Genomic DNA, 8,568 nt, shown 5'->3' with positions numbered 1-8,568 from the left:
CACTACATGTGTAGAGTTGAACTAATGTAAGCCACCTTTGGAACTAAAATGTGGCTATATTTGGGAGGTGTTCTTATTAAAAGAGGTGGCTGCTAAGTTTTAAACTAGCTATACTGGCCATATTAAGTCTGCTATGAAATGACCGCTAAGCTACTGTATAGACCACATAATTTATATATCAAGAAAAATTGAACACGTGTATGTAGTTCTGGCTTGAAATGACTAAACATGGCTATAAGACTCGTTAACTGCTAACAGGAACATATTGAATCCTAGAGACAAGGATTCATAGGATTTGATGTGCTCCTGCTGTTACATTCTGTAACTAAGTCTGGTTCATTGCCCATAACACAAGTAAATACACTACTGCAATAATCACATATTCAGTGTCTGGAAGTACTTTTTAAGAATTTACTCTAATAGAACATATAATAATTATGACCTGAAGGAAAGGACAGTTGCAATAGATGTAATATGATTCTTTTCTCCGTAACATTCTTTTGTCAGTAAATGCACCACAGAGTTGTTTATTGTATAGTGTATAGAATTAATTTCTTCCAGTGCCAAACTGTAATAGAACATATACAGAAAGAAGAGGTCTGATTCTTTTTACATGTTAATGCACCATGGAAAATATATATTATATACTCTAGTAGGACATACAATATACTCTAATAGAACATACAGTTATAAAGGTGTAGTACCACCACAGCAGAAATCAAGTAGGCCACAGTACCAACTACAATATACTCTAATAGAGCATACACAATGTGCAGGAGAGTAGTTATAAAAGGTGTGCAAGTCATATGAGAAACAGAGTGTGAGCTTATAATTACATAGTTAAAAATCAAACATTGATTTGTTTATGTCTCCATTTTTTCAGTGAACTCATGTCTGTGTGTGTAGCCCAGACCCACTACCCCAGCGTAGCCCAGCCCCACTACCCCAGGGTTATACACATTATGTACATGCACTACTGCCATGCATTTGTTAACAGGATTGATTTGGCAATGGTACTCTGGTTGTAGGTTCTCCTTGAACTTTCATAGATCAGTACATGTGAACGTCACTGTCAGTAGCCAATTTATAATAGAAGGAAAAATTAAGTTGGATTAGGGATCAAAAAAAGTAGTGAAACAAGAGAGGTTGCCTATACGTACCTGCAGATACATTTAATCCCTAATTCAGTCTATAGCCAAGTCTGTGACTTAACAGTTAGCACATCTGCTATGACTCCTGTTTAATTGTTTAGTAATGAATTCAAAATCATCATCATCTATTGCAGTATTTACTACCACTACAATACCTCTTCTGTTTGTGTCATATTTCACCAGTACCATTACATCAGATGTATCCTCTTGGAGCCTGGTATCATCTTACCTTCTCACAGCATTTCTTTAGACATGAAGCATCCCATTGGTGGAGCAGTGCACCAGCTATGATATACCATTACCAGAATTTATTGTCTTGTTTGTAACTGCTGTAGCTAATTATAATAATTATTTGTTATCATGTGTTGCACTTACTATACTGCTGTCAGTTTGTGTAGTTGTATTGTATGTCCATATACTGTAATGTCTCCTACAGGGAACAACAGCTATAACTGATTGTATGGAGTTGAAAAAATCAATTAATCAATCAAACATGATCGACTAGCTGCAGCTGTTAGTCTTAAGTTATATCAATTATATTAAAATGATACAAAATGATACTTAATATTTTCTTTATTATTATGCTCACATTTTTGTGTTTGCAATAAGATCTATAGCTATGAATGCATCACGACAGAGGCCACAATGACGATGTGATCATGTTGCATTTTTCACAAACCACCTTCATGGAATACTAAACACTTCTAAGTAGACAAGTACATGGTATAGTAGTTCTTTTAATTACAATATAAGACTACAGAGCTATATACTTTTAGAAGATTATATTATATCAAAAGGATTACATAAACTCAGAAACCCCTTAAAACTGCCATATACTGATTTCCAAGATTATATTATAGACATGATATGGAGCTAGAGACTATCTAACTGCCACATGCATGCATGTCCAGTCCTGCACCAGGTTTTCCAGCTTAGTATATATCTGACTTATATTTCTATACTGGAGTAATCAGAAAACTATCATGTTGACTGGCCAATTCCAAGCTTTTATACTGAGGACAGAGTGGGGCTTAGTGCAGAATGAGATTGCTGAAGTTGGATATGGTGTGCTTTGTTGTGCAGAGTTACCTACACAATCTGTTTGGAAAGTACTCTAAACATGTTAGTACTGTTAACCTACCAGGTGATATAGAATGGATGTGCCTCTTGTACATTCAATAGGTGACAGCAGAACATAGGTGGTATGACAGAAATAACATGAATGCCAATACTTTCAAATTAAAAAAATGTTTGTTTCTGTCACAATACATACACACAAAAAGCAAGCATGTTCACGCCTACCCAGTGAGCCAGCACTGGGACATCTGTGCACTACGACCAGAGTCAGTGCAGGCAAATCCTCTATTCCTCCTGGGCAGGACTAGTGACCCGCAGGAGGCTGTACCATGTCTCACAGATGAAAGCGTGGCCACAGAAGTTCCACCTGGACCTTCAAACACTATGAACAGTTGAGCATTTGCTTTCCCAGTTAATTAATGATGTTACAGCTGTTGACACCATGTCACCATTTAACAGCTGCATGCATATAGACTAGAGATGTGAGTAAAGTTTCTTGCTCAAGAAAGCAACAACTCTGGACACACACTGCAATGGCAAGCACATGCAGTTCAGTGGCAGCAGTAAATTACAAGTTTTGTTAATGGGACTACTAATATTCACACAGTTATAGAGAGGGTCAACATGAATATACATGTATATCTTATGGCATGTTGCTAAGGTTACCAATATTTTGTGAATAGACTACTCATGCATAAATATATACACATCATATGATGCATAGACTCTAAATAGATGATAACAGAGTGTCAATAAAATTAGCATATACACAAAAATATGCCTATTAAATTCCATATTATATATCATCACTACTCCTTATTAGCTATTACAAAATTGCCAAACAATACCTAATTCTATATCTTATCTATTTGTAGGTTATTACATAAGCTGGATAAGCTAAATTGTTCTCATATGTGATGTATATAGTTGATCCACCCAGCTGACCACTAACTGAATCATATCTGCGTTGGACACAACCTGCTTCACCAGTACCACTAAGAAGTGGGGGCTTGTTAAATGATTTTTGTGAAGAATAGTAGCTATTTCCAGTTAGCACCCTAGCTAAAAGCAGCTTTTTCATGTTGCCTGGAATTGCATGAACATATGAACGGTCACACAGAGAAGCATTCACGGCAAAGTAGTTGCCTTTTCCCCACGCACCATCCCTGCTAAGTCGCATGTCAAAACTATCACTTCCCTCATAGATCTGTTTTGGATTTGTTTGCCTTGTGCCATGAAAAAGTGTCTTTTCTCTACAAGGTATGTTATCTTCCTGCATACTCTTAGCTCTCATGGAGTATTTCTTCCACAACACACGATTCTGTATTCTTTCAATTGTCCTTATCTCTGCATCAGGCAGAGTTTGAAAAAATAGATTGGCTACTCTCCAGACCTCCTCTTCATTACCAGTATCATCTAATGTGAATAATTTTAAATCTGTGTCCTGCGGTTCCCATTCTTCAGGTAGTACTATGGTAAATACACACATAATAGCAGTGTTGTACAATACAGAAATATTAGTAGCTATGTCAGTAATGTCATTTAGAACAATTATTACATGTCCTATTTACTATGATATGAAACTTACTGCAATATGAAGCATGCATCTACGTACATGTCAATATACTAAAAACCAAATATCCCAATGCTAAACAACATTTAAGAAAATAAAGGCTGCCTTCAACATCATTTTCATGCAAGTTTGTGCAGAATGGCTACATACACCATGATATTAAACTGTTATCTCATAATCATCATTCACTATTTTATTGAATAAATCAATATGATGATAATATTGCACATACTGGCAGTAGCTTGCTAATATGTTAAATATTTTATTGCATGCACTCTGAGACAGAGTAAATCTAAACATTGTATGCCACTACATGCTTCTTCTGCTTGAAATACCTATGTACTTACCATCAGGATCCAGATAAGTGGTTGATGGTAGAAGTGGTAACAAAGCAGGCTGTGACGGAAGTTTATCTTTGAAGCACTGAATACTGCAAACCTTGGCAAACACTTCCTGAGCAGCAGCTAAAGCATGTCGGGCATCCAGCTCAGTATAAACAACACATGGAGCCTCAGGAGGAACATGAAAACTAGGATAGCGGCACCTCTTGTTATGATCACTAACTTGGTGAACAAAGTCTTTTATATCTGTTAAGGGCCAGCTCCTTGAGGTGCTCAAGTAATCATAAAGCTCAACCAAACTCAAGTCTCTTTGGTCAGTTAACGTGGAGCCACATGCAGCAAGATATGTAGCTTTGAGACATTTTTCTACAACCTCATGACTCAAAAAACAAATCAATGCAGGAAATTGACATGAATTACTGCCAGAACTATTCACTTGCTGCTCTGCAGTACTTGAGCATTCAATATAGCATTTAGCTGCATTATAGTCTGCAATGGCCTGTTTTAGCCACATAAAAGCATTCCTGAAGTTAGTTTGCGGTCTTGGTGGGGCTGCATTAGTATCAGTAGGTGTTCTCTGGTTCCATACACTGACACTCGCTGGTCTTCGAGGATGAGCACGACTACGATACCCACCAGTAGATGTCCTGTACAGGCCACTGTGAGTAGGAGTGGAAAGGACTACAGGTTGACTAAATACATTTGTAATATTAGGTGTACTAGATAGTGATGGCTGTGCTACATGAGACTGTGTAGACCGAGGTGGAATATTGCTCTGTGTACTATGCCGCTGCCCTTGTGCACTAGATACAGTAGCCGCCAATCCTCTGTGTGGCTTCCTAAAATAATTGGTTTGCTGTCTTTGTACATACAACAAGCTCAAGTCATCATCATCATCGTCAGGATTTAATTCAATTTTGGAAAAATCTCTGTTAGCAAAAGGATTATCTATTCTTGCAATTATTTCATCACTGACAGTGTCAGAATTATTACCCAAATCAGTGTCGTCATCAATGTATATGCACATGTCTCCCATTAGCTCAGCAAGTTCATTGCATTCTTCTTCACCAACAGTTGATGTTATAAACTTTTCCTGTGCCCAAAAGTACTGCAGTGAAATTTTATTAAACAAATCTGGTGCTTTGTTGCATTTGACAAAATAGAAATGAGCCTGAAAAAATAGTCGTTTGAATATGATGCTAACTTGATGGTTAGACACAGTTTTAAGTGATGATACAATTTGTCGCAGAAGTACAACAAGATCAACAACAGGATCATGTTCTAAATGATACAGCAATAGCCCTGTACAATCTGTCATTTTATTATCATGACTTATCCAATTGGTAAAAAATGAAGGCTGAAGGAATTTGCTGATCAGAATTGGTGATGTCTTAATCTTCCCACCATCATTATTATCACTAGTACTGATGGTAATAGATTTAGCAGCAATGTTAGTCACAGTCTTTGATTTCACTGCAATTACCTTGGCTAGGAGCATCTTACCATCATCACTCCAATATTTAACACTCTCTCCAATATTGTAGTTTACAGCTATCAACAAATCACAGATGGTGGGCATTATCTCTTCTCCTACAGAAGTAAGTTTAACTGCAGCTCTTGTGGCAACTGCATATGTTTTAACTTGACACTTATCTAAAGCTGATTCAATGTCTAAATGACTGGGACACTTGATCATTGCTTCCAAATGAGACACATTTTGTATTATTCCACCCAGATATCTGTTAAGGTTTTGTGCTATTCCTTTAATTACATCATCCTTGTCATCACTGTGAGGTGCTATGCAAAGTAAATTTGTACCTTTTATCAGCACACAGAAAACTGTATCCGAGGATCCCTGAATAATTGAACCACCATTTATATATTTAAGAATTGTTTTGATTTCATAATAACAAGTCAATTTTAAGCCACTCAACTTTTCTACAAGGGAAATTTCTGCTTCAGACAGTTCAGTGTTTTTCTGATGATGAATAATTCGTGATACTCCTAACTTATACTCGGCTGACTGCATAAGATTTTCAAGACACAATACAAATGGACAGCCATGTGTTTGCCCTCTCTCGTGAGCAATACGCTCTTCCCTACAATGATTATCAACTGCCAGCACGCTATCATCCAGCTCCTCTACTACCAGATTGCTGAGAGGTTTCACTCCCAGTGATTGTGGCAACGTAACATGTCCATGTTCATCTCGTGGAGGTTCCTTCATGTACCTGTATGCCTGAATATTCTGTAGTCTCCTGCTGTACCAAGGTACATCATCATAGGAAAGATCTTTAGCTAGACATAGTTCATGCTGCTTATCAAGCAGGTACAATGCTGTACTACCAAATGCATCTGGAACTGACTGAGTTGATTCTTCACTGCGCAAAGATTTTACTAAACAATTACATACTGTACTTGCTAGTACCAAATACTTTGAATTATCACGAAGTTTGTTTTCAGGAGTGTCAAATTTTAAGTGAATTTTTCTTAAAACATTTGCATAATGAATACTATTTGGTCTATCAGAAACACCAAGAGCTTCCATAATTTTCTGGCACTCTGTCAGTTCTTTAGAAATTAGGCACAAATATGGAAACATTGAATACAGTGGTTGTTGGCTCTTTACCACACAATCTTGACTGACTACAGAAAAAGTTAAATCACTTTCAGCAAAAATGCATTCTTCTCCTTGTAATAATCGTAATTCATCAAGTGTTGCATTTTTCTCCAAATAAGTGTAATGCATACCAAACAACTTCTTCAGGAAATTTCTTATCGCCTCACGTTGTTTTGTACTAGACTGAATTAATGATTTTGCTGCTTTTGACAACTTAAATAGATTGTTGGTGACTGTTCCACAGGTAGGAGGATGCTCAATGCCTAGGGCATCAACATATTTCTGCACGTGACAGTTATTTTGATATAAGTCAAAAGTTGCTGTTATTACATTAAACTCTTTTTCTAAAAATGATGTATCAGAAAAAGCTGCAAAACAAGCATCGTTAAAACATGTCCAACATTTCACAGTTTTGTTCTCGGTAAAAATTTCTAATACAATTTGATCAACTTTGTGAGTTGGAACAAACACAATTTCTGAAATGTCCTTACAAAATTGCAAAGCTGCTGGGTCCACAACATTTAGATCATCATTGTCATTGTGAAGAGCATTCAACTTTTTGCATATAAATTCGAGAATCACATTTGACTTATGGTAAATATCTGGACAATCTATCTGCTCAATTTCTTGCTCAACATTTTTAACCATACTAAGCAAATTACCCCATGATAAATCTCTCTGAATTCCAAGTCGGCGTAAAATAATAAGTAGTTCAAAGCAGTTCCACTCTTGTGGGGGGAAAACATCTGCGTTTAAGAACATTTTAAACAATTTTACTTCTGGGTCATAAAATTCTGATACAGAGCACCACTTATTCATAGTTGGAACATAAATAAACTTAGCAGATTTTAAAGCAATACGCATTTGCACTTGATCCTCAACATTTTGAGTAAACATTGAATCAACTGCATTGAACAAAAATTTCACATGCACTATGATGTCCTTTGTAACCATTTCCTGCAAATACGGAATGACAGCCCTTGTGTAAAACTGCACAGTGCTACAGCTCTTGATTCCTAGATGTTCATATATCTTTTTGTATATTGGCAGGTCCTTTAAAAAAAGCACCAAGGAACTTGCCATCACTTCCTTTAATCCGACAACAGGTACCCTGTCTGGAACAAGATAAGTGTTTTGTAATGAAGTTATTGTGTGCAGCTCATCAGTAGCAGTTTCAAATATTGGTAATTTACATAGGTGGCTCTTTGCAGAAGAAAGACTCTTACTGGTTGATATGAAGTTTAGAAGGTGATGTAAGTCATCCTTGAACTGGACAAGATCACAGTCTGATGGTAACACTGGTGATAAGTCATTTAGTTCAATACATTTCAAAATGTCATTTCCATTATTGCAGTGTGCTAATATTTTAATCAGAGCACCAGTATAGTTATAGAAAGTGGCATCGCACAGTACACTGAAGTCTAACACAGCATAGCCAAATTGTTTCATAACATTCTTGATTGGACTCTTGATTGGATTATTGGATAACACCATTTTGGCTTTAGAAACTGGTACTAGTGTTTTATTAGATGCTGGTATGATTGGTTTGCTAGAAAACATATTCAGACATGAAACGTGCTGTTTAAATTTAATAGACTCAATATATTTATCTAGGAACTTCCAATGTTCAATAATTTGAGAATGGTATTCTTGGCATTCTTCAACCCTTATAGGTGCTTGACAGTCTTTTAGCTGAGAGTTAGTGCTCACGTAGCCAACATGAGGAATAGGCGAATAAAAACCTCGTCTATGTAATGTATCAATAAAATTAGTTTGTTCAAGTATGGAATGGATAAAACTGCCTGG

At 36.6% G+C, this 8,568-nt stretch overlaps 2 protein-coding genes across 2 annotated transcripts in view; both read right to left on the bottom strand.

Annotated features, from left to right (window-relative positions):
• Nucleotides 1–2,954: 2,954 nt before the first annotated feature.
• Nucleotides 2,955–8,491, bottom strand: LOC136269056 (sacsin-like). Its single transcript, XM_066064514.1, has 2 exons — nucleotides 4,149–8,491; nucleotides 2,955–3,698 (listed from the first exon to the last, which is right to left on the bottom strand). The coding sequence occupies exons 1-2, from the start codon at nucleotides 8,320–8,322 to the stop codon at nucleotides 3,094–3,096; spliced, it is 4,779 nt and encodes a 1,592-aa protein (XP_065920586.1). The 5' UTR covers nucleotides 8,323–8,491; the 3' UTR covers nucleotides 2,955–3,093.
• LOC136236750 (sacsin-like) overlaps nucleotides 8,469–8,568 on the bottom strand; it is a 39,636-nt gene continuing 39,536 nt past the window's right edge. Inside the window, exon 5 of the mRNA XM_066026993.1 lies at nucleotides 8,469–8,509. Within this exon, the coding sequence (XP_065883065.1) occupies nucleotides 8,469–8,509 (41 nt within the window). The remainder of the gene's footprint in view (nucleotides 8,510–8,568) is intronic.

The sequence above is a fragment of the Dysidea avara genome, chromosome 10 (genome assembly GCF_963678975.1).
Source record: "Dysidea avara chromosome 10, odDysAvar1.4, whole genome shotgun sequence".
Taxonomy (NCBI): Eukaryota; Metazoa; Porifera; class Demospongiae; order Dictyoceratida; family Dysideidae; genus Dysidea; species Dysidea avara.
Note: the sequence above shows the minus strand (reverse complement) of the source record. Positions and strands in the feature narration are given on the sequence as shown.